General features: G+C 38.9%; 1 protein-coding gene across 6 annotated transcripts in view; it reads right to left on the bottom strand.

Moving 5' to 3' along the window:
- Window positions 1–27353, bottom strand: part of ADGRG6 (adhesion G protein-coupled receptor G6) — a 150961-nt gene that overhangs the window by 16716 nt on the left and 106892 nt on the right. For all 6 annotated transcript variants that reach the window (XM_061130004.1, XM_061130005.1, XM_061130007.1 and 3 more), the window contains 8 exons: window positions 26234–26374; window positions 22742–22861; window positions 20158–20203; window positions 18537–18643; window positions 14074–14201; window positions 13048–13316; window positions 11804–11900; window positions 9035–9318 (listed from right to left, as the gene is read on the bottom strand). In XM_061130004.1, the coding sequence (XP_060985987.1) occupies window positions 9035–9318; window positions 11804–11900; window positions 13048–13316; window positions 14074–14201; window positions 18537–18643; window positions 20158–20203; window positions 22742–22861; window positions 26234–26374 (1192 nt within the window). The remainder of the gene's footprint in view (window positions 1–9034; window positions 9319–11803; window positions 11901–13047; window positions 13317–14073; window positions 14202–18536; window positions 18644–20157; window positions 20204–22741; window positions 22862–26233; window positions 26375–27353) is intronic.

Raw genomic sequence — 27353 nt, 5'->3', positions numbered from 1 at the left:
AGTTATAAAGTCTCTGCTTCATCTTGACAGGCTGTGCTAGTTTTGTGACAACCCTTTTGGGGTGAATTTGAGCCTGGAAAACCATCACTGATGAATCCAAGCCAGTTCCTTTGCAATAGTTTCTTCAGTTTGGTAACTGCCTTGATTCTTTATCATACCCTTAAAAACCCAGATATTATGTTAGAGCAAGATAAAAAGTAAAACTTTCTTTAAACGAACAGATTCTTAACCAGTTCTATACCTGTTCATCCTTGTCTTCCTTGAACATCCATTTTTCACTAACCAGAGGTATCTGCTCACTTTTAAAAATAATTTTGACCAATACATGAATAGATGATGTAATTTCTCATTTAAATGCTTTCTTCTCTGCAATCACTCTCTGTGTGTTTTTTTGTTTTTGTTTTTGTCTTTTAACTTTACTGAGGCTTTCAATGGCTAAGTCACAGATGTCTTGGTAAATGTCACATCGCACTTGAAACTATGTGGGCTATTTTCAAATATGTTTTGATATTGATTTCTAACATAATCCCACAGTGATAAGAGAACAGACTCTGTATGAAATTTTTGCACCTTGTTTTATGTCCCTGGATATGTTCCAGTGTTTCCTGGTTTATAGTCTATGGGAAGTTAAATAGAATTTGTATCCTGCTGTTGTGTGAAAATTCTATAAATTATCTTAACTATGTTGAATTGGCCTACAGTGCTTTCCAGGTCTACTATATCCTCCTACTTTTATGCATATTCATTCTATAACTTTTTGAGAGTTTGATACTGAAACTCCAACTAAAAAATCTTAATTTATCTACTTTAAAAAAACAATTGTAATATATAGTGGAACTGTATGTAACTTTGTTCTGCATTTTCCAGAAAGTGACAGTGAAAGTGAAACTGGCTCAGTCGTGTCCAACTCTTTGTCACCCCATGGACTATACAGTCCATGGAATTCTCCAGGCCAGAATACTGGAGTGGGTAGCCCTTCTCTTCTCCAGGGGATCTTCCCAACTCAGGGATCGAACCCAGTTCTCCCGCATTGCAGGCAGATTCTTTACCAGCTGAGCCACCCCAAGTCTCCTGCAAATGTGTTATCATACTTTCATAATTTAAAAAATAAAAAAGAAAGAAAAAAAATAGCTTTTTCGAGTAAGGGTGTTATAAGTATGTGAGTCCTGGTAGGAAGGAAAATGCAATAAATTCCACCTCGTCAAGACCTCCTGAAGAACCACACCATGGGCCAAAGCTGGCTCAAAAAACACAGTAACGGACATCCAAGGGGGTGCTCTCAATGTCTAAACATGGAGTGAGAAACATTCGGAGAGATCTCCTCAAGCAGCAGGCTTGGGTTTTGATATCTAGTTCTTTCACCTGCCTCAGAACACATTCAAGTAGAAAGTCTGAAAAAAAAAATCCTCTTTCTAACATGTTGACTTCATAACCATTATACATAGATTATATGGGCTTGTGTTTAATCTTGGTCTCTATAAGTGTTATTTAACTACTTATTTGGGGGAAAAAAGATATCCTTAGCCTCAATATTTTGGCTAGAAAGTGGGTGTCCACATAGAATTCATCCTCTTTGGTTGATTTTAGCAAAAATAGGTGACTTTCTGGGGCAAATATAAAATAAGTAGCTGAAGGGATCTTCTCAGATCTTTAGACTGATTATCAAAAGTGTTAAAAAAAAAAAAAAAAAAAAAAAAACTGTCCAGGAACAGTTTCCCTTGGCTTTGAAAACAAATGTCATACAGTAAAATTTAGGGAAAGCACATTTTGCATTCTTTTACTGGCCTAAAAACTCACTTTCAATAAGTCTGGTGAAGGAAAACAAACACCTTAAGTGTTCATTTCCTAAAGATTTTTTTACCAACTAAGGTCCATTAGCAATTCCAGCAGGCTCGTCATCAATATATTCTGATAAACGACCTAAGTTGATTTTTCATACCTGGATAGAAAAGATCCAGAAACACAGTGAAAAGAAGATTATGGATATAGGTGACTTCAGGCATATGGGACAGAATCAATCAAGAATTAATCAAACCACATGTCTGGGTCAAAAAGGACACACATCCTAGGTAACTGATCTTTGACAAAAATGATCTAGATAACTTCTCGGCTTCCCACCAAGCCTGAGTCCAACAATGGCTCATGTGTTTCGTTGTCACACAGATGCAGCCAGCTGGCTGCAGGACTGAGGAATCTCTAGAGTTTATGACTCCCTTTGGGAAACTCTTGAATCCTCCTTTCATTCGACAAGGTGCCCTTTAAAAAATTACTTCTCTATACACAATCTGCTCTGCCAAAAGATGAGTAATTTATTTCCCTGCAGTGTGTAATGTCTTGGCCAACGTGATGCCGTTTCAGATGTGAACAGGTTTAGAGGTGGTACATCTCTTTACTTTGGCGCCAATCCGCCATGTGTGTTGTGCATGTAATCATGGCCCAGCTTAACTATCAGAAGGTTCCTACTCCATAATTTTACTTAATTTTCTGAGTTTGCCAACAGGATTAAAATATATTTTCATTTTATTTTAAAATGATAAATGTTTCTATAAATGATTTTTGCTAGAAAAGGGCACGAGTAAATTTCCACTTCTTCATCAGATGTACATTTACTAGGTTTCTTTAAATAGACATATTCACTTCCTAGAAACTCTGAAGTAAAAAATTGAAAAGGCAGTAATTTATTTTTTTGCTCATACTTTCTCACCTAATGTGCTTTTCTATGCTCACATATGCTATGTTATAAATATTACACTGTAGGATTCAAATTGATCTTGGGAAAGTCATGAACTCTTGTAAGCCTGTTTCTTCATCTATAAAATGGGGAGAATATCCTTTCTTGGGTACCTATTTTTCATGTTTGCTACAAGAATTACACATCAGATCACAGATGTTATGTGAAAGTGCTTTGTAAACCACAGCACACTATGCAAATATAACTTATTTCTGTTGCTCTGGGTATTTTAATGTTACCCAACTAATTAACGGCAAACATGATCTCTGAGTAGATTGATGATACCCTTCCGTGTTTGCCATGGTAGCTTCTATTTACAGAACCATATGCTGCACTGTATACGTACAGAAGATGGGCCAATTATGCCTGAGACTATTAATCAATATTGTTTCATGTGCATGGAAAAGAAAAATTGATTAGTAAGTTCTCAGTATGGGGCTACATTTTAAATCCTGTTAAACGTGTCAGGAGAGTTAAACTTCCCTACGTACAGGAGAAGCCTAATCTAATGTTGCTGCTGTTCAGCCACTAAGCCATGTGTGACTATTTGTGACCCCATGGACTACAGCACACCAGGCACCCCTGGCTTCTGGAGTTTGCGCAAATTCATGTCCATCGAGTTGGTGATGCTATTTGACCATCTCATACTCTGCCATCCTCTTCTCTTTTTGCTTTCAATCTTTTCCAGCATCAGGGTCTTTTCCAATGAGTCAACTCTTTACATCAGGTGGCCAAAGACTGGAGCTTCAGTTTTAGCATCAGTCCTTCCAATGAATATTATTCAGGACTGATTTCCTTTAGGATTGACTGGTTTGATGCCTGTGGAGCCCAAGGGACTCTTAAGAGTCTTCCACACACAATTAAAAGCATCAATTCTTTGGTGCTCAGCCTTCTTTACGGTCCAACTCTCATATCCATTCATGACTACTAGAAAAGCCATAGCTTTGACTAAATAGACCTTCGCCAGCAAAATGATGTCTTTGCTTTTAAATATGCTATTTAGGTTTGTCATAGCTTTCCTTCCAAGGAGCAAGCATCTTTTAATCTCATGCCCGCAGTCACTGTCTACAGTGATTCTGGAGCCCAAGAAAAGAAAATCTGTCACTGCTTCCACTCTCTCCCCTTCTATTTGCCATGAAGTGATGGGACTGGATGGAACTGGATCTGTTTTTCCAATGTTGAGTTTTAAGCCAGCTTTTTCACTTAGTGTCAAATACTTTTGTACAGTAATGAAAAAATATACAGTCTGAGATACTATTTATCATTTGTATAATAAGCAGCAAGGTGCACAGGCTGCATCTCAAAGCAGTAACTCAATCCTGCAAGTACATCAATATCGCCAAAGGATATATTATAGATGCCCAAGAGGACTCTGGGCAAGATCCTCCCAGAAACCAGAGAACTGCCCTTTACTTCTTTAGGATGAATTGCATTATATTTCTTGATGTTCTCAGGCATGTGAATTATGATGTATTTTTGTCAAACATCTGTTCTCTTTTGAATAGCGATTTGTATACTATATGATTTTCTCAAGTTGCATTCTTTAGAATAAATTAAAATGTCTAATAAAATGCTTTGCCACTCTCACCCCAGGAAAGCATCAAAGAGAGAAAAAAGAGTTAGAAACATAATTGTGCTGTGTTAAGAGAAGGTATATTTATCTATTCATCTTAGAAAAAAAGATGCAGTGGAATAATTAGTATATAACTTAAATGAAGTAGGTAAGAGGAACAGAACAAAGCAACATGTGGTGGAAAAGCAGGAAATAGTAAACCTGGTTTCAGCCTGGATTCAAGCGACTTCATTTGCTTATTCAAGTAGGTAAACTTTTAGGTAGAACTGCACAGATTATAATAATTTTATATGTGGCTAACATGATTGTTTTGCAACTAAATTGTGCAATTATAAATGTATCTTAAAAATTCATAAAAATAAAGATATGTTTTGAAAATAAAAATACACATATAAAGCTTTAATACATAAGCTACATAAATACGAGTGCTGACATAATTATACATGTATATGTCTTTGTACACACACACATATACACATGTATTTCTAAGAATCCTGAAAGATAAAATGGATTTTTAATATCTTTGAGCCATATTTTTAAAGAAATACACAAAAGTGAAAAGATACCTACTAGCAAAAGCCACTCCTCTGATACACATGACCTGACATCACTTCTCAAACACATCTTGGGTCCTCCCTGCCAGACCTCACTTCTGTAACCCTCAAGAGTGACTTGTGATCTTGGTGATTTTAAGATGTTCAACTATAAGCTAAATCTGAGAAAATTAAAATTTACTTTGGCATGATTTTAGGTTTCAGAACACTACATTACATTATTAATCTTTGGCCATTGCTAATTCTTGCAATTCCAGGCTTCAAATTGCTACATTATTGTATTAACATGAAGCTTTCTTATCCTCATCAGTGCAGAAAAGTAAGACTTTAACGACCAAACCAATGCTAAGTGTTTCGTTACTAGCACACCTGCAAATTCTCTTTGACTCTGCTCACGTATCTCAGGCTCCTCCATTCCCATCACAGTCTAAAATACTGAACCATCTTAGCTTACTTGGACCATTGCCACAGACTCTCATCTACAGACACTACACGGCTGCTATAATCCATTTTCCACATTATGTCCAGCTTCATCTTTACAAAATGTGTATCGATCATATCAGTCCACAGGTCGCAAACCTTTCAAGAACTTCTAATTGCTCTTACACAGATCAAAGTACAGAGCTTTCACCTTCCTTCTGTATCACACCCACTGCTCTGTCACTCTCCTGCTCTTTCTTGGTTCTCCGGTGATATGATCTTTCTTTTAATGCCTTGAGTATATGCTACACTTACCAATTACAGCAAATTTTTTGCACAAGAAATGCCATCTACCTGAAATAGTTTTTACCCGATTCCTACCCCCACCTTTCATCTAGTTAATTCCTATTGATCCTTCAGCTTTCAGTTTAGGCATCATGTCTCCTATCACGTGCTTTCAACACCACCATGTATATTATATATGGTGTATTTTATTAACGTCAGTCTCTCCTAGGGCTTCCCTTGTGGCTCAGCTGGTAAAGAACCCACCTGCAATGCGGGAGACCTGGGTTCAATTCCTGAGTTGGGAAGATCCCCTGAAGAAGAGAAAGGCTACCCACTCAGTATTCAGTCTCTCCTACTACAATATAAGCCCCATGAGACACAGGGACCAAGTTTTATTCTGGGGGGGCTTAAATAAAGAATATCATAAAGAAGTCGACACAACATAGTTTGCCTAAGTTCAACCTGAGTTCATTATGTATTCATGGAATTGTTTCTTTAAACTGTCTAAATTCCACATGCTTTTTTAAATAAATCATATACTTTTAATAACCATAGGCCTCTCACAGATTCCAAAAATGATGCAAATAAAAACCATTAAATGACTTTCCATAGTGTCTGAAGAAGCTGTTGTACAAGTCTGGCCAGTAAGGAATAGTTAGATTCATGTGCTCTGTATCATTCCCTTTTAATTTAAATTTTCTTTTTAGAAGGTGTTTTTAATATCACTGAATGTGCAGAAATCTGTTCTGAATTTATATCATTTAAAATCAGCCTTAAAAGTCAATGATTTATGAAGAACACTGACTTGATGATGGTTTACAACATTTTTCCCTCCTGAGAGGAGACCTATGCTGGGAAAAATAAAACATCCCGAGTCTCATTAATGGAAACAGAGCTGAACAGACAACTGTAACTATTGCAGATTGCTGAAACTGCCAGGAAATTATAAAAGCAAAAACAAGATTGGGCTGGCAGATTAATGTGCCTTCCATGTACAATCCTGAAATATAAAACCATGGAATTTTCTAATGTTAATGGATATTTCTGTCAATATTTGTCTAGGCACTTTAATGTTGGATATTATAGAAGAGAATAAACAGAGGAAAACTCACTTTACAAAGTTGGATCCCAGTGCAGATGTATTCATATGCTACCTATTCAGTTTCCAACTTCTGGACGTTCACTTGCGGCTTATTATTTTATTTATTAAGGATAATGAGCGCACAGAGCTGCTCTGTCAAAGGAGAATTAATCTGAATAAAAGTTGCTCAACTAATTATGCAGATTTATGCCAGAGGAGTCTCAGATTGAATTTAGGCCATCCCCCAAGCTCCTCCCTTCTTCATCTACCAATGCAGTAACTGATTTATCAAATAATTATTGAGCACCTTTTAAGTGACACGTTTTTAAAACAAGAGCTCATGAACTAGTTGGAAACTGAGGAAGACAAGCAAAACAGATAGGTGGATACAAAGCAGTCAAAACTCTTCTGTAGGTAAATACAGACTTTTCTTAGAACACAACTGCTGCAAGCATTTGCTCAGGCATCTCACCTGTGAGAAGCACAGACCTGATTTCCACACTTTCCATCCCAGCTCAGATTCATTCAGCTTTAGTCAGCTATTCCTTCCCCACAAACCTTCATGTGCATGAGCAGGAGCTTTAGGTAAGCCAGCAGTAATGCCCTGCTCTAAAAGATGCCAAACTTCGTCACCTGATTCCTACTGCCCTGTGGACTTCATAGTGCTTCCAGCATTAGGGAGTTTTAACAACAATACAGGGTATATCAATGTCTTACAGAATGCTACTGAATTTTGAAAAAAACACTTCATATTCACTTAAGGTTCAAAATTAAATTCATCCTAAAAGGGAACCTTCCTAATAGTGTTTGTTGGTGGGAATGTAAGTTTCTACAAACATTATGGACAAGAGTATGGATGTTCCTCAGAAAACTAAAAAATAGAATTACCATATGATCTAGCAACCCCACTCCTGGGCATATATTTAGACAAAACTATAATTTAAAAAGACACATGCACCCTTAGGTTCATAGCAACACTGTTCACAGTAGCCAAAATATGTAAACAATCTAAATGTCTATCGACAGAAGATGTGATACATTTATATAATGGAATACTACTCAAGCATAAAAAAGAATGAAATAATGCTGTTTGCTCCAATATGGATGCAACTAGAGATTATCATCTAAGTGAAGTCAGAAAGAGAAAGACAAATACCACAAGATATCACTTACATGTGAATCTAAAATATGGCACAAATGAAACTGTCTATAAAACAGCAGACTCACAGACGTAGAGATCAGACTTCTGGTTGCCAGTGGGGAAAGAGGAGGGAGAGGGAGAGGGATGGACTGGAAGTTTGGAGTTAACAGATTCAAACTATTACATTTAGAATGGATAAGCAACAAGGTTATACTGCATAGCACAGGGGACTATAACCAATCTCTTGGGATAAACTATAATGGAAAAGAATATATATTTTTAAAAAGTTGTATATATGTATGTAACTGAGTCACACTGCTATATAGCAGAGATTGGCCCAACACTGTAAATCAACTGTAGTTTAATAAAAATGGTTTAAAAAGTTAAATTCACCCTAGAGCACACTAGGGTGTGTGTTACAGACTTAGAAACATTACAGGAAACTCCTTGAAATAAATCTTGTATTTCTAAACAGAACAAGCCATTTATTAGATTGTTGAGTTGACTGCCATATCTTAGGGGGAAAAGAAATAAGCATTTCTGAACTAGATTGTTGGTATTTATATTTAGAGCCAAGGAATCAAAGTGAATTTCTCTGACCCTGGCAGAGGCTAAAGATTTTTCTGGCCAAGAATGTTACATCCACATGGTTCCATGAAGAGCACCAATACTCAGCAAAACTGTGAAGAAGGGACGAAGCATCTGTGCCTCCCTTTCACTTCCCGAGGACACCTCTCATATTGACTCATGAACAAGATACATTTACTGAGCACCTACTATCTTCCAGGCATAGTTTTAGGGGCTTGGTATATATAACACTGAAAACAAACTAACATTCTACCTCTTCACTTCATTCAAGGCCATTTTCACGAGCACCCACTCTGGGCCTAGAACTGTGTTCAGCACTCAGAAGAGTGACTTAGAAACGCCACATAGAGTCTGTCCAAAAGTGAAGCTGTCTGCACATACGTGCAAATATGCAAGAGCAAATGGGGTGGGTACCATTTATCTTGGGCTTCCCGGGTGGCATTAGTGGTGAAGAACCCACCTGCCAATGCAGGAGACATAAGAGACGTGGGTTCCATGCCTGGATGGGGAAGATGCCCTGGAGGGAGGGCATGGCAACCCGCTTGAGTATTCTTCCCTGGAGAATCTCATGGACAGAGGAGCTGGGGGGCCACAGTCCACAGGGTCTCAAAGAGTCGGACATGACTGAAGTGACTCAGTAGGCACGCACCAGTTATCTTACCTTGTAAGGAGTTGAAGATGGAGAAGAGGTACATGAAGGGGACATTCAGAGGTCCCCAGGCAAAGAAAGCAAACCCCCACGTCATGCCCAGGAGAAACGTGAGGCTGACCACGCTGCGCAGGTTCCGGAGAACATCCTCCCGCAGCGACCGGCTGCTTCTCTTGCCGTTCCTCCCGCAGATCTGCACCATCACCACGATGAACATGGCGACGTTCAGGAAAAACATGAGTCCGAAATACCCGGCGCAGGTCACGTAAAATACAACAGGATCCTGTATCCAGCAGCTTAAAGGAGAAGAGACAGAAAGCAAGAGATTAACCATCACGCCCTGTTTACCTAAGAGGATTACTTTGGGATTCTGCGTACTTTACAGGTGGGCCTTCCTCAAATGCCCCTCACATGCCTTTAGGAAGTCACTTCATTTGGGGGGGTGTTTACATAAGTTTTTTGTTTTTGTTTTTGCTTTCTTTTGGATAGTCATTATCTTAATACCAAGTTATTTAAGTCAACAATTAACAAAACAAGGTAGCCTCTTAAACTCTGACTTGATGTGAAAACATTATTGTTTGGCTCACCGTAAACCACATCTATGGAGAAGGCAATGGCAGCCCACTCCAGTACTCTTGCCTGGAAAATCCCATGGATGGATAGGCTGCAGTCCATGAGGTTGCTAAGAGTCAGACACGACTGAGCGACTTCACTTTCAATTTTCACTTTCATGCAGTGGAGAAGGAAATGACAATCCACTCCAGTGTTCTTGCCTGGAGAATCCCAGGGACGGGGGAGCCTGGTGGGCTGCCGTCTATGGGGTCGCACAGAGTCGGACACAACTGACGTGACTTAGCAACTTAGCAAACCACATCTATCCCCTTTCTCTTATGGGCCTCCACTCCAGAGGAAGGGAAACTTTCTCAGTGTCCTTTGTGATTTAAATGGTGGCCATGTGGACATTCTGGAGAAAGAAATGACAACCCACTCCAGTATTCTTACCTGAAGAATCCCATGGACGGAGGAGCCTGGGGGCTACAGTCTGTGAGATCACAAACAGCCAGACACCACTGAGTGACTGAGTGTATGTGGACACTGTTCTACAAAATGATATGGTAGCAGAGTCCTCTAAGGGATTTTGAGAGAGGTATTCCTGACAGACTCACTGGCAAAGCCCTTATTTCTTATTTCTGCTTTGAACATGAACGCAAGCTCTGTGGCTGCAGTCATCACCTTCTATCCAGGAAAGGAAGACCAAGAGAGCTGTAGGACTGCTGGTCCTAACATTTTCAGCCACAAAATTAATGCTGGTTGTTGCTTTCTTCCAAGTTTCTTATTATGTGAAAAGAGCACTACTTACTTAAGACATACGTAATTGTGGATTCCATTATTAGGAACAAAGTAATCCCTATTAATATAATTGGTCTAATTGAGGCACAACCTTACTGTATAACTCTGTTATTCTTCTGCTGAAACTTCTAATGCACAAATAAAAAGCTTACATCATAACATCCTTGTGAAATGAGGAAAGATACACTTGCTATTCAGAATGATATATATCTGAGAATAGATGAAAGTAATTTTAAAGGGGACTAAAAGTAAAATTAAAATACTGCAATTTGCAGATGCCCCAGTGCCTAAGTAATACTATGCAAGTTCTTAGGTACCAAAAATATTTAGATGAATTATTTAAGACAGTTAATCTTCAAATTCTAAAGCATATGGTCATCATTTTGGTAGGTTGTGTCTACCATGGTAGGATATGATCGTCCCAAAGGCAAAAGCTGTCTTGAACATCTTTGAGTCCTATAACCTAAAAAGATTCCTGGAATATAGTAAATTCTCAATTAATGAGAGCTGTCGATGGCACAATAGTTTACTGAATCATACTTTAAAGGCCAGTAAAAGTTGACTCACATACTTTTTAAATTCCCTTATTTAGAACTATGCACTGACTTGTACCTTTAATATAGCTTATTTTAAAGGTCCCCTAAATGATACAGCTTGCCTCTGGAGCTAATCTTTCTTTCTAGTCCCCCTAGAATCTGAAATTCCTGGCTTGGATCCTTTACTTCCCACTAGCTCTGTTGGGGGCTTTTGAATGTTACTTTGGAAACATAAAAGGGAAGACCAGGAGGAAAGAAACAGGACTGGATACTGACTGATTATTAAAGTGATATCCATCCATGAAATGAGCACAGAAATGTAGCATCACAGTCAGGAGTAAGCTCTTCATTCATTCAGTAATTCAGTCAACCCACAAATAATACCGAGTACTTATTATGTGCTACATAAAATACAAGAAAACTTAACTGCCCAAACTGAACAGTTTAAAAATCTTAGCCTCAACAATCTCACAGTCCGAAGGGAATTTTTCAAATTATTCAGGATCTGTTCTCTCCACTTTCACACAATAATCATATTGTCACTGAATCCCTCACTGTCTGATGCTGCTACTTAACTCTCTGGAAGATGCATGTGGTTTAATTAGGAAACCTCCTCAAAGAGACTGGGTCTTCTAAGTCTAGAAGAAAGAATCTTAAGCTTCTTCTGAACTCCAGATGAGAAGAGTACGACATTCATAAAAGCAGCTCACACAGTTCAGGGTTTTCAGCTGAATTCATGTATGGTATAGCAGAGGCCTTGGCAAAGACATGCAAATACAACTTAACCTTCCAAAATAAGAAGCTCACTACTGGAATGAAAACACACCTAAACTTTGGGAAACAAAGCATATAATACTCATCACAGATAAATTCCCAACAAACTTTTGTTACTTACAATTCATCACCTTGTTCTTTTCCATAACTCTCTTTTCCATAGACTTCATTTTGCTTTCTGCTCACCAGAACAACGGACACAACTAAGGCAGGCACACCTGTTATAACGAAACCATGACAGAAACAACTTTTCTGCAGCATCTGAAATTGCTTTATGAGACTGAAAATGGCAAGGGGAAAGAAAAGAAAGTAAACACTCCATATTATAAAATCAAATTTCTTAGAACTGGCAACTTGGTGGAAAACAACAATAAAATCCCTTTGTGGTATGAAACATCCAACTCTAATCAGAAACAATCTAAATCTTAAGTATTCTGTTGGCTTGCTGGTACCCACTAGAGTATAAGGACATGCCCTATCCTGAACGTAGCACCAGAAAATGTAGTTTCATGAATGACACCTGTTAGACTGACCGAGTTAAGATTGGAAAGTAACTGCAGCTTCGTTCTCCCCCTTTCTATAGAAAGAAACGTCTTCAGAATAAGTTGAGGGGAAACAATGGAGGCAGAAAGTCTTTATAGTCATCTCTTTTCTCTCATAAGAATCTATATAGATTTGCATGTATATTTCAGTGGGGAAATGCTACCCCACCTGAATTCCTGAAAGGTGCCTTCACTGCCTCCTAAGGAGGTACTGAACACCTTGCAAATGTCTCCTTTCCCCCCTGCCATCTGAAAAAGAGATTTGTGATAAAGCTTGAAAATGCCTGCCCCAATACAGAACCCAGATAAAAGAAGGAGCCTGATTGGAAGACTGTAAACAGCCTAACATAGCCATCTGTGTCTGGCTGAGGAATCATGGTAAGAAGTTCAAAGCAAAAATTCTGTCAGTATTCTGGTTGCACTCACAAAAATAACCTTTTCGCTCAGGTTTCCAAGACATGGGCATGTGTCTAGGGGCAAGAATAGTTAAGAGTCTGAGCTGGCTTTTCTATTTTGAAATATAATGGAAATCCACCACTGTCTGCCAGCTGCTTCTTCAGACTTGGGTGGGCTGGATCTGGACACAGGAAATAAGTTGGTGGTGACTCAAGAGCTAAGGTTTTTTTTTTTCCCCCTTTAATAGCGACTTTTGTGAGGACTGTGGAACAGTTTTAAAAACACCCCTGCCTTCGGTTATGTATATCAAATGCATATCAGTCACAATCTTGAAGTTTCTTTTAGCAGTCCTATTCTTTCAAAACAGGATTTTCCTATGAGAACCTAGTGATTTCCAGGATGGAAAAAAAAAATGCAGGAGGCTCACCCCAGCCAACGATGCAGAATTTCAGGATGTACCGGCGAATGTAAGTGTTAAATACTTTCACCAGAGCAATGTACATGTGAATCGCTTCTAGTCCCATCCAGGTAAAGGTAGCTAGAAGGAAGAAGTGCAGGAGGGCTGCGATGGCCGTGCAAAGTCCATCCACATGAAACGAGGTGATCCACCCATCCAGGAGGAAGGCGAGATTCAGGAACAGCAGGGCTGTGCTGAGGTTCATCAGGATTTTAGAGGGATAATCTCTTCGTAATTTTCTTTAGAAAAAAAAGGAGAAGCAATAGAAAGATATATGAGAATAATATTGTAAATAAATCTTTTAAGCACAGGCAGTTAATTCACATCTTATACAGCTCTGGAATAACCTAGATAGTACCATCTTTATGACATGGTTCCACTGGGAGGAGGGCCAAAGATATGAGTACCAGGCAAATTATAAAGATTTTTTAAAAAATACTAATCATATTTCAAAACTGTTTCCAAAATTTCTAACTGGTTACAACAGATTATTGATTTTTTTTAATCCAGGAAAAATTATAGATTTATTAGAAAAAATATTTTTGTTAAAAACCAATTTCCCTAAAATTTGTTGAAATTTCTTGATTTCTAATGAGGTCAGGGTCCTTTTTTAAAAAGACTTCCTGTTTCAAAACCAATTTTATAAGATTTTGCTTTCATCTTTTTCCCATCTTTTCATCTTGTATTTTCACAAAAATGTTTTCATCTTTTACCATAAAAAGCAGTTCATACAATTGTTATTTACTTCAATACTAATCATCTGTAACAGGCTTAAATATATTTTATTATCAATAGAAATACAGTAACTATAAATTAAGATTCTAAAGCTGGGAAATTCCTGTTGCATGATACATCTCATGAGAAATCTGACCATTAAAACTGAATCCTACATGATTCACAAGGTGTATATATGTCTTTAAAAGCTGAGACAATTCTCATATTCATGTTTTGCAACAGTCTGCTCTGGATTTGGCAGATAGAAAAAAAAAAACTTACTCAAAAGCAACATATGTCAGGAGGGTAGCTGCTGAAAAGATGGCAGATATTCCACACCCAATATAGGTAATGAAGGTGAGGACTTTAGTGTTTTTTGCATCCAGCTGTGAGGCAGTTCCTTGAAGGTCCTACCAAAAACATGAGAAACAGCTGTAATAATCTCTTTTTATGAGAATGCTGTTTTGTTTTAGTAGAAGCTTCGTGACAACACTTAGAATCGCAACTCAATCTTAGGGGCTAACAACAACAGTGTAAATCAATACAGGCGGATCTCATTTTAAGTGTTTGCCTTTATTGCACTTCACAGACACTGCATTCTTTTTACATTGAAACATTACATTGAACATTTGTGGCAACTCTGAATTAAGACATTTTTCCAACATTTGCTCACTTTGGGTCTCGTGTTGCACTTTGGGAATTCTCATCATATTTAAAACTTGTTCATTTCATTGTTATTATATTTGTTTTGGTGACCTGTGATCAGTGATCTTCGACGTCACTGCTTGATAAACTGAAGCTTAGACGATGGTGACCAATTTCTAGCAATAAAATATTTTAAAGTAAGGTATCTATATTGGCTTTTTTTTCTTTTAGAGATAATGACATTGCACATTCACAGGCTACAGTATTGTACAAACATAACTTTTATATGTACTGGGAAACCCAAAAATTTGTATGACTCATTTTATCTTGATATTTGCTTTATTGCAGTGGTCTGGAACTGAACCCACAAAAATATCTCCGAGGTATGCCTGTACTGAAATTTCCACTTATTGCACTCTTGTGGATCACTCCATGAAACAAAAATGTAGCATTATTGAGAGTTGCACATGGTTTTTTTTATCATTACCCATTACCCAAGCTCTTTGCACATCAGTATAACTTGAAGAACAAAACCACTGGTTCCCCTAACAAAAACTGGAAAGGAGGTCATTGTCTTGCATTATAAATAACTAGACCCTTCCTACCATTTGCAGGGCAAATGCAAGCCACTGTGGCCCATGTGTCCAAGGCCTCAGGTGGGCCCTGGCTTCTTTGCTTGATAGGGTGGGACTCATTTGAGACAGCCAGAGGCTGGCTGGCACCTGGCTGCCCAGTTCTAAGAATAGTGCTGAGGTTCTTACTGTGCTCATTGCGAAGCTTGGTACATATAAGGTCTTTCCTTTTCTTTTTTCATAAATGAGAAGCCACCAAGAGGTTTTTTTTTTGGGGGGGGGGGGTTGTCATAGTTTTTTTGATTTTTATACACTTGAAAAGCTGTTACTTAAAAGTGTTAGGGGCTGCACTTCCCTGGTGGTGCAGCGGATAAGAATCCACCTGCCAATGCAGAGGACACAGGTTTGATCCCTGGTCCGGGAAAACTCCACATGCTGAGGGGAGCTAGAGCTCTAGAGCCGACGCTCTGCAACAAGAGAAGCCACCAAAACGAGAAGTCCGCCAACAGCAACGAAGACCGAGCACAGCAGAAAATAAATTTTTCTTTTTAAGTATTAGAGGCTGTTGTGATTAAAAAGAAGTAAGCATTTTTGCATGTGAATACAAAGCCTTAATTTCACTGGGCAGAAGGAGGCAGACTTGCAAAATTCAGGCGTGGTAGGAAAATCTTTCTTTTCTTCCTTAAATGGAGAATTGGACTAGGGATAAATCTTGAGTTAAGTCCAAATACTCAAGCCTTGGTTGGAGGAGAAAGGCATCTCCATTATACAGATGTTTGAAAATGGAGCCTTTTTGGAGAAGGAACATGGAATATCTGGTTTAAACTTTGAGGTCTTAAATTATGGGGAAAAAAAGTTTATAGGTTTTTCATTCTATAATGTTAATTTTCTTTAATTGTCACCAAAATGTCAATAAAATCTGCTATTCATACAAAAACCTCCAGGAAGTCATTTTGTATGAGTGTATATCTATGTGAAACCACGAGTGGGACTTAATTCGAGGTTCGGTTGACACAGTGAGGAGCAGGTAACAGTACCTGTGTGATAGCAAGAAATGCACAAAGTGATGGAATTCAGCAGACACAGGGACTCAGGGCCAGAGAGGACCATCCCTACCCACCTCTCCCAGGAACCCCTCAAACCACTGGGAGGACCTGAGATGCCCCTGGCACATGGGGTGTGTTTGAGCCACGCCACTCGATTCACTGGTAGGTTACCCCGATCAAAATTCTGGTTACTCCAGGATATGATGGAGCAGAGAAATATCTTGAGAACCTCCAAAGGACTCATTATTACCTCTTGAAGAACATACGGCTCTCCATTAGATGTGGTTGACTTGCAAGTCGTGATTAGAGCCACAGTTTAAAATGTAAATTGAATAAAATAATGCTCTTTACGGTTACACATTTAAACACAATTCTCATGCTGTTTCGTACTTTTAAAGAATGAAGAATATGAAAATATTTGTTCCTCTGAACGAGCCAATATGAAAACATACTGAAGTCAAAAAATATGAAAATCAGTTTTACTACAAATACATGTAACAGAGGATGTGAAAATGTTCATATGTTTGTAGATTAGGAGATATAATTATGAATCTGGGGTATGTTTTTTAATTTCTCATATGGTGAATGTGTCATGGGGCAAAGTAGACTCAAGGAATATCTTACACAAGTGAATAAAGAGTCTGTACACCAAGAAAGACTCTTAACAATGTCTTGGTGGTCTGGAAACGCTGAAAGGATGTGGGCACATGACCAGAAAAGATAAATTCTGGAAAGTTTTTCTTCCAGAACTTTATAATCCTATAAAAGCAGCCACAATGGAAAATGGAAAAAAAGCAATGAAAAATGCACATACCCTTATACCTGTAAAACTAATTATTTCATCAAATGACAACAGAAAAAGTAATATAGAATTATAAATTCATAACAAAATATAAACAATACTTGAAAAAAAGTAATGGGAAGCCAAACTTTGGTTACTCATAAATCATCTCTGAACAGTGAACAGTATTATTGCTAGCTATTTATCTAATATTGATTTACAACACATACAATCCTGCTCACACACACACACAGTTAAATACTTCAATGAATTAAGCTAAAGCTTGTATACCTAAATGATTAATGATGCAAAATCAGCATTTCATGAAAGAAAGATGCTGTCACTTTTCAAAAAAAATGAATACAGAAGAAATCAGGATTTTAAAAAACCATCTAGGGAAGACATGCTATAGTTTAATTGTTCATTTTCATGGTCTGTCAGTAAATGAAGACATTAATATTTGAGGAAAGTTAAAAAGTTATTTTCTATGATTGACAGTCTTTTTAAATGACACGGTCTTATCCTTCAGAGCTTTAAGTATTGGATTGTCAGGAAAATCACAACGGGCAGGGCTGCCTCATGACAAGGCCATTTATCAGTCCCTAGGCCAAGTAGATGCATGAGCCAGTCACTGCACCCACAGCCCCTCACGGCTTCCTCTCAGTCCCACTGGAAGTGGGTGTAAAGATTCAAGGGACAGACTGGATACACATGACCCGACCTCTGTGATTCAATTTGAAAAGCTTTACTGCCTAAGCACTCATTACTCCAGCATCTTCAATTAAAAAGCAAATGTGGTTTGATCCCTTTATGGAAACTATACAGAAACAATGGCTCTGTTTGGACCTGGAGGGTATATTTCATACCAGAAAGGTGTTTACACAAACACTAGCATACCAGGTTTTAAAATGAAGGTGTAAGACTGTGGATGAAGTCATACAAGTTCCTGCTTGTATGACTCTCGAAAATTGACTCTTGAAAATTTGGTGGGCTGAAAAAACATACTGATGCAATCTAATTTCTGCTTAGAACTGTTGGACAGGCTGGTTAATGAGATAAAACCGGGGCCAGAGGAAAGAAGGCAGGAAGAAAGGGAGGAAGGTCTAGTTGTGAGAGAAATGTCACACCCATCATTTCTCTGGCAGGCCTCCACACTATCCTAGTTACTAGTCTTTGCTAATAGGCGTGATCTCCAGTTAGGGCTGCAGTCATTTGGGGTCACAGCTGGATCACCAGTACCTGGTACAAAGTTCCATTCAAACATACGAGTGATAATAAACTATAAGGCGATTTTTGATGAGACTTTTCACAGCTCACTTCCATGCTAGTAAAACCCAACATTTTCTCCCTCTTTAACTTCTCTCTCTCCCTCTCTCTCCCCATCTCCCTAACTTTCTCTGTTAATTCAAGGGTTTCACGGTGATTTTCTTGTTTCTGAGGTTATTTGTGATTACTGTTAATGCACAGGGGGGCAGGTAGGGGGAACAGTATTCTTTTCTATACTTACCTTGCATATTTTAAACACATGATCTCTGCCAGTTAGATTCTTATTTAAGAATCAAGATTTCAGGCTATAGATGAAAATTATTAGGGAAAAAATTTCCCAAACACATAATCCATAAAGGTTGACTCACAAAAATGAGTCAAAATGACTTCCACAATTATATCATTTCAAAATGAGTTTAGACGTTCCTCCCCTACCATGAGAACCCCAAAGTGGGTGAGGTGGTTACACAGGCAGACTGTCTCGTTGGCGTCTGAATCTTTGTGTGCGAAACATCCTGTAGTGTTCCAAAATCCAGAACCTTCTGTGGGAAGAAATCAACAGTGTGAAAATGCCTGCGGGTCAGTTCCTTTCCCAGGATGGGGGAGCTTTCCCCTGGGGAACTGTGCCTCAGTCTCTTTTGCCTTGCAGTTTGTCTGCAAAACAGATACTGTTCTGAAAACTGCCAATACTTAGAATAATTTCGATTCCTGGATGTTACTGCAAGGTGGACAGTTAGAGGTTAGGTGGTGGTTTTCAACTGTGTCCTATGGAAGTGCCTCTTCAGGAAGACTGCAAAAATGTCAATTTTTAAAATTCAAAATATATGAATATATATTTTACTTATTTAATGTATGCATATTGAGTATAAGACATATATAAGACATTCATTTAGTAGATTGTATTTTATATAAATATATATTTAACATAAATATATTAATGCATGAATTGATATGTAATTTATTTAATATATTTTAAAGTCAATTTCCATAAAAAGAATATTCCTTTCCAAATATGTTACATACTAACAAAGTCTCTAGAGATCAATACAATTTTTTACCCCCTTGGGTCAATCTATGTCTCTGGGAAGACATGAGAACAAAGGTCAGTTTCCTTGGAACATGCTATGAAGCACACAGTAGTCATGCACAGAGACAGCTTACTGTAATGCCTTTACCACATCTTATATGACTTTCATGGTATGATATGGAATATGAATGGGACACATATAGTTGAAAAGTGTTTTAAGGCTACAAGGTGATATCATTTTTAACTATGTAGCGAGTAAATCAGAATCTTCTCAAACTGCAACCAGAAACCAAACAGCAACAAAAACTTTCCAGCTAGGATAAGGAGTATCATGAGGTTTGGGACACCTTCAGATCACATTTCTGAGAAGCAGCCTACACCAGCGCTGGTGTGACTGGGCCACCACGGTCCCACTGCAGAGTCGCAGAACAGCAGGGGCATCCCAGGAGAAGATAACCAGGTGCGAGGTTTCCCCTTCCCTTCACAGACGTCACCACCCTTTGCACCTAGTGATTTACCCCTTAATTTTGCCTTTCTCTCTCAACTGTAAAATGTCATTTTGGAGGCACTTCATTTCTTTCAAGTAACGTGTATCCATTATAACCATTCCTATAGTTACAGCCCTCTAATATGATATCCCCCCATAACCCATGGTCTGGAAACTAGATTTTAAATTGCATGCCTCGTGCACATCAAATAATCTCAGAAGTGTCCTAGAAGAAATGTGATCAAATGTATACTGACATTCATCTAAAAGGGGCAATAAAAATATATGCTATAGTTTATAAATTACTGAAATTAGCGGTAGTTTTTTTTTTTAAAGTGTGCCTATTTCTTCTTGCAATGAATAAAAAGTTACTGAAATAAGAATTCTCTTCCCAAGCTACCTAAACTAAATTTTGCAGTTCAGTTGCCATCACACTTACATTGTGACTCACTCTGATCTGAGATGGAATTAAAGGAAATGGAGGTGTCTAACAAGGTTTAAAATTCAGTTGTTATTAAGACAGCCAATATTTTAAAACTTACCATTTTTGTTCAGATTCCAGAAGGCACAGATGGGATGAGCCACTGCCTATATTAACATAAGAATAAACATGTGAAACTGTGTTTAAAATAAATGAAAAAAAAATCATACAATTTGAATATGGGAAATGAGTAAAAATGCTAAGGTTTTCACAAAGGAATAGATCACCATTAGCCACAGCAATATGATCCAAGAACAGCAGGCAGTTTAAGGGGTTTGCTCTCACAGACTTCAAATGGAAATCAACTATAGCTCCAAAGGGATCATCACCTTATCCATTTATCTGCAGGTTACTAATTATGTCTCACAGTAAAGTGCAATTCTAAGCATTTAGCAAAGCTCTTTACACTAAAATTTCACTTCATCTTCAAAATTCTCTTTTATTTCTAGATATATGCTCAAAAGAATCACAAGCAGGGACTCAAACAGATATTTACACAACCATGTTCAGAGCAGCATTATTCACAAAAGATGGAAGCAGCAAAAGTACCCATTACGAATGAATGGATAAGCAAAATGTGTGTGTGTGTCTGTGTGTGTGTGTGTGTATGCAATGGAATATCATCCAGACTTAAAAATGAAGGAAATTATGACACATGCTATCATATGGATAGAACTCGAAAATACCAAGTGAAATAAGCCAATCACAAAAAGACAAATACTGTATGATTCCACTTATATGAGATATCAAAATAGTCAGTTTCATGGAGACAGAAGAGAAAGGAGGTTTCCGAACACTGAGAGAGGAGGGATGGGAGGTGTTTCATGGGGACATAGTTTCAGTTGGGGAAAATGAAGAAGTTCTGGAGATGGATGTAGTGATGGTTGCAGAGAAGTGTGAATGTACCCACAGAACTGCACACTTAGTAATGGTTAAAATAGTATGTTATGTATATTCTACCAATACTTTGGCCCCCTGATGCCAAGAGCCGACTCATTGGAAAGGACCCTGATATTGTGAAAAATTGAGGGCAGGACGAGAAGGGGGTGACAGAGGATGAGATGGTTGGATGGCATCACCGACTCGATGGACATGGGTTTGAGCAAGCTCCGGGAGTTGGTGATGGACAGGGAGGCCTGGCGTGCTGCAGTCCGTGGGGTTGTGAAGAGTAGGACACGACTGAGCTTATGGAACAACAACACATTCTACCACGATAAAAAAAATTCTTTATGGATGAAGGAGCTGAAACAAAGGAGGCCAAAGGGTAGAACAGGGAAGTCTCAGAGGGTTCCGTGACAAAGCAAGGCGAATTCTTAGTAGACTTCAATTCCAAGCCTTACTCCTTATCAGCCAGGTCACTTCCCGCCTGCCTTCCTGCCTGCCTAATAGTCAAACCGTGACTGGGAGCCTCTATAAAACAGGGGAACACTGTGGTTAGGCCACTGAGGACAATAAGAACCCCCACATAATTTTATCAAATAAACAGATGAAGCAGGGAAAAAAAAAAAAAGCAACATGTGCCAAGGTTTTAGACAAGCACTAACCTCTCAAAAAAAATAAGCCAACTCTCTCCTGTTTCTCCCATTTCCCTTCTGCTTTCCCAGCTTCAGTCATCTTTGACTTTAAAAGGGCTTCCCTGATAGCTCAGCTGGTAAAGAATCCGCCTGCAATGCAGGAGACCCTGGTTCGATTCCTGGGTCAGGAAGATCCCCTGGAGAAGGGATAAGCACTCCAGTATTCTTGCCTGGAGAATTCTATGGACAAAGGAGCCTGGTAGGCTATACTCGCAAAGAGTCAGATACAACTAAGCGACTTTAACTTTCACTTGACTTTAAAAAGACAACAAAAACCTTGAACGACACAGTTGTGCACTGTGTCTAGATCTAATTTAGCTGAAGTATTGGGCTGGCCAAAAAGTTTGTTCAGGTTTTTTTGTAAGACGCACAAAAATACAAATGAACTTTATGGCCAATCCAATAATTATTTGTTGTTGTTGTTCCGTGGCTCAGTTGTGTCCGACTCTTTGCGAACCCGTGGACCGCAGCAGGCCAGGCCTCCCTGTCCATCACCAACTCCTAGAGCTTGCTCAAACTCAGGGCCGTTGAGTCGATGATGCCATTCAACCATCTCATCCTCTGTCAGCCCCTTCTCTTCCTGCCCTCAATCTTTCCCAGCATGAAGATCTTTTCCAAGGAGTTGGCTCTCCGCATCAGGTGGCCAAAGTATTGGAGCTTCGGCTTCAGCATCAGTCCTTTCAATGAATATTCCTTTCAATGAATATTCTTTCAGTGATTTCCTTTAGGATTGACTGGTTTGATCTCCTTGCTGTCCAAGGGACTCTTAAAGAGTCTTCTCCAACACCACAGTTTGAAAGCATCAAATCATATGTCGTTTCTTAAAAGGAGTGGTTCTTTCCTTCACTCTCATTTCTCTGCAGATGACTGAATCCTAGAAAAGGCTAAATTTCCCTCCCTCATCCTACTGCCATCATCTGCTGTGACATTATAGGACTACCGGACTAGGTGGTTTCCCCATTGTGGAAACCTACAATGTACAAGTTACTTCTAACCATGTTTTAAAAGATGCCTCAGAGTTCTACGAAACAGTCAGCCTCTGCCCCATGGCTGTCTGCAGCTTTTCTTTACCTGAGTTCTTGTGTGTTTGATCCTTATCTGAACAGGATCCTTCAGATCCTGGATAGTAATGTTTCCAACACTGCATGCCATCACATAGCTCACTAAGGTGCCTTTCTTGGTTCCTACATCCTTTTAAAGAAAAAAAAAAAAAAACAACTGTGTATTAGTCAGAAGTACACCCTTTTATTTTATTTTGGTGTTCCAAAGTAAGCAGTCTGTCAGCACTTCTTACACTTAAGATCTTCAGTTATAGAACATCCTGTTTATAGGATCAAACTGCTAGCTTTCCTGAAAGAGCTCTGCTATTTCCCTTATTATAACAAATACATTGAAGGAATCTGAGAGCCAATGCTGCAAGATAATGTTAATAAAACTTCATTCTTGATTGCTGTGACTGATGTCAGCCAGTTAACATCTGAAACAATGCAAACTCACAAATAATATACACTCATAAAAAGTTGCGAGACAGTTAGATCATTTCCCTACCATAAAAAATAGATGAAGCTGTTTTCCACTAAAGAAATAACAAGGAAATATGGTGTGAAAAATAAAAATCAATTCATCTTTCAGGTTCGTGACAACAGTCTTGAGTGTTTACTAGAAGTGAAGTGAGTGAAGCGAAAGTCGCTCAGTCGTGTCTGACTCTTTGCGATCCCGTGGACTGTAGCCCACCAAATTCCTCTGTCCATGGAATTCCCCAGGCAAGAATACTAGAGTGGGTTGCCATTCCCTTCTCCAGGGGATTTTCTCCACCCAGGGATGGAACCCGGGTCTCCTGTACTGCAGGCAGATTCTTTACTGTCTGAGCTTCTAGGGGTGCCCGAGTGTTTACTAAAGTGAAGTGAAGTGAAGGTCGCTCAGTCGTGTTTGACTCTTTGTGACCCCATGGACTACAGAATCCATGTAATACTCCAGGCCAGAATACTGGAGTGGGTAGCCTTTCCCTTCTCCAGGGGATCTTCCCAATCCAGGGATAGAACCCAGGTGCCCCACATTGCAGGCAGATTCTTTACCAGCTCAGCCAACCAGGGAAAGCTGAGTGTTTACTAATGTAAACCTAAATGTAATTCTACTGGATTAAAACTTCACCGGAACTTCTACCATCTCCGAATGTACAGCTGGTGGCTACCACTTCTGTAGCTACCACTTCAAAGTTAAGGTTGCCAGGAAATCAAATTAATGAATCTGTGCTGCAAAATGCCTGGGAACAATAGATTATCATCACTTTCTCTTTTCCTCTGTATTTCTTGTTGAACCTCCTCAATTTCTCTATTACAGCTTATAAATCAGCTCTTTTGGAATAACTACAGGATTCCTTCAAGGCTACCTAGTTCTCAGCACCCAGAATATAGCTTTTGATTAGGTCTGTGTGTTCTCTTTCAGTAAACGGGCTATGGTTTGGAGATACCCAGCCTTTCCGGTAAAAAGGAGGGGTGGGAGAAATTGAAGAGACTGACACATATACACTATTGATACTATGTATAAACTAGACGGCTGATGGAAACATACCGTAAAGCTCAGAGAACTCGACTTAATACACTGTCCTGCCTTAAATAAGAGCGAAATCCAAAAGAGAGGGGATATGCATACATATATAGCTGATTCATTTTGCTGAGCAGTAAGACTTCCCTGGTGGCTCAGATAGTAAAGAATCTGCCTGCAATGCAGGAGACCTGGGTTCAGTCTCTGGGTGGGGAAGATCCCTTGGAGAAGGGAATGGCTACTCACTCCAGTATTCTTGCCTGGGGAATTCCAGGTACAGAAAGGAGCCTGGTGAGCTACAGTCCATGGGGTCACAAAGACCTGGACAAGACTCAGCAACTAACACACAGAGAGGCTAACATGGCCCCAGGCTTCCCCGATGGCTCAGACGGTACCCAGCAGAGCTGGGTTCAATCCCTGGATTGGGAAGATCCCCTTGAGAAGGGCATGGCAACCCACTCCAGTAATTCTGCCTGGAGAATTCCATGGACACAGGAGCCTGGCAGGGCTACAGTCCATGGGTCACAAAGAGTCAGACAAGACTGAGTGACTAACACTTTCACTTTTCAGAGGTTAATACAACATTGTAAAGCAACTATACTGCAATCAAAATTAATTAATAAAAAAATACTCTTACTCTGTTCCCTTTGTGAGGGGAGTAGCATTAGAACCTTCCATGTTTTTCAGGCTTCTATAAACTTACTTTAAAAACCAAACATATGTTTCCTAACAATGTCGAGGACTGGGAGATGCCAAAGGAGAAGGAAGTGATCACGTGAGAAGAAGAGACTCAAAATGAAACAGTGACTGATCTTATAACGCTAGGACTTCCTCCAGTGCCCCCCTCTCCTCTCAGTGACCTCTTCTCCCACTATTCACATCATCCAAAACCTACTGCATTTGTTTGTATTATTATTATTTGCTGGGGCTTGGCAGGTACACCTGGAAGTATGTGGGATCTTACTTCCCTGATCAGGGGTTGAACCCAGGCTCCCTGCATTGGAAGCGTGGCATCTTAACCACTGAACTACCAGGGAAGTCCTCTCCTATTATTTTAAAAGGTGCCATTGTTACATGTCTCCAATAACTTTAACAAATGCATTTTTAAGTGTTTGTAGCTATTAAATCCTTCAGAGCAATTGCATGTAATTACATTCTTAATTTACTCCAAAATTGTATATAGCTTGTTCTTAAAGCATTTGCTGACAACATTTTAAAGCGTTTTGAGTTAATGACTATAAACAGTTCCATGTTCCTCCTTTTACTTCCCCGTAGCCTCCTTTGCCATTGTTCTAAACGTGACGCCTAGTGCAGTGAAAAACACTTCTACTGCCTTTCAAACTTGCAGATAGGTCACACTGTTTGATAGACACAGGTATCCTCAGTTTAACAGATAAAACTTTTACTGACAGGGTTCAGTGAAACTGCTCAAAATGAGCTGTCCTTTCAAAGGCAACCAGAGGTCATCAGTGTTTGCTGGCAGGGGACTTTCTAGTATTTGGAAACGATGCCAATAAAAATGACAATATGTGCTCAGCACAATGCCACACTACTCGGGGGATGTGGGAAGGCCAAAGGCCATTTGAAATACTAATGGGAAAACTGATTAAAGCCAAGAATGCTGCTCATTATGTAAACAGTGCTTCCCGCTGAATCAAGAAAAAACCCTTTCCTTTGGCACACAATTTCTTTAACTCTGAAGATCTAAATTGCTGGAGAGCATAAAATACTTAACAAAAGAAATAAGAAATAATCACTTCTCCACAAATTCCATTTCTAATTGCATTACGCAAGTCTTAATCTGATTTATTCAAAAAACTTCAATGAACACATCTTATTAATAAGCATATGATTATCAGAAATAAAGTATTTAAAGTTATGTTAAATAACTTTTTAAAATATAGTAGATTAATTTTTCTATACCTCTTGACATATTTTCAAGAAACCTGAACTTTTATCTTTCGTTTTAAGCAAGGAAACTATTTCTGATTGAAAAATAGTAAGTTAATGAACACTTACCTGGAAAAGTCCAGTTTTATTGAAGAAAGTAAATTGTGCTCTTTTAACTAATACAGAATCTTCTTCACTTAGGTTCTCAAGTAAGTTCGGAGGCAAAATGACAGAAGCTAATGGATCCACTTGTCCACTCTTAAAATCCATCTGTCACACACACAGACACCAGTTGAGTAATTATATTTGAATTGCAATGATAACTTTACTCCCTAGGACAGTAACTGCCGTCATCAAAACTCAGCCTCGTCTCCTCTTTACCTCCACCACAGTCTCTGCCCTCAGTACAAGTCCCTTAAGGCCTGGATCTTATTTGAGTTTTACAAATGTGGCAAAACAAGAAATGTACTGAGTTTACCTAAAACCGAGAAATCTACAAATCAGTTGACATTTTCAAATATAAAGATTAGATATGTACTTAAAAGATTTTGTGTTTTTCTCAAAACACACTGTGAAAAAATAACTACCAGAAAAAAAAAAAAAAAAGGCTGGAGCTCATTTGTTTTATTGCTAAGAATGAGTATCTTTTCACTGAGGAAGCAGCTGAAGTTTTATGAGCGTTCTTGGGTACCATTTTTCCTGAACCAACAGATTACGCAAAAGAGTGTTTTCCTGCAAATGGACCTGAAATGAGAATGACGCTGACTGCTTTTTAACTCTTAAAATGTGAAACAGAATTACTCCAAAAGAGCCGCTGGTCCAAAGCAGAAAGAAAGTTCTTCCTTATATACAGATTTTTAGATATTCTATCTTGAATTATCTCCACAGTTAAGAAGCATGACAGGCCAGCCGTTTAGGTGTTCTCCCGTGTCAAGCGTGATGTTTCAATCATTTCATTTGCCCATGTGGCTAACACTGTCTAGTACATAGGAGGAACCTAACAATTATTTGCTAAAGTGTCACTTGAACAGGTCAGAGAGGATCTCCATCAATCTGGCCCGAATTTCTTGTTCAGCCTCATTTTCATCTGCCATTCTTAGCCTTCTATACCACTGTTTCTCAAAATACAATCCTCACACCAGCAGTACTAGCAAATACCCGGGAACTTGTTTTTTTTTGGGGGGGGGGAACTTGTTAAAAGTGCAAACTTGGGAGATCCACGCAGGGCCCTAAATTAGAATCTCTGGAG

Source organism: Dama dama, chromosome 26 (genome assembly GCF_033118175.1).
Source record: "Dama dama isolate Ldn47 chromosome 26, ASM3311817v1, whole genome shotgun sequence".
NCBI classification, from domain to species: Eukaryota; Metazoa; Chordata; class Mammalia; order Artiodactyla; family Cervidae; genus Dama; species Dama dama.
The sequence above is the reverse complement of the archived record's forward strand: the minus strand, read 5'-3'. Positions and strand labels throughout refer to the sequence as shown.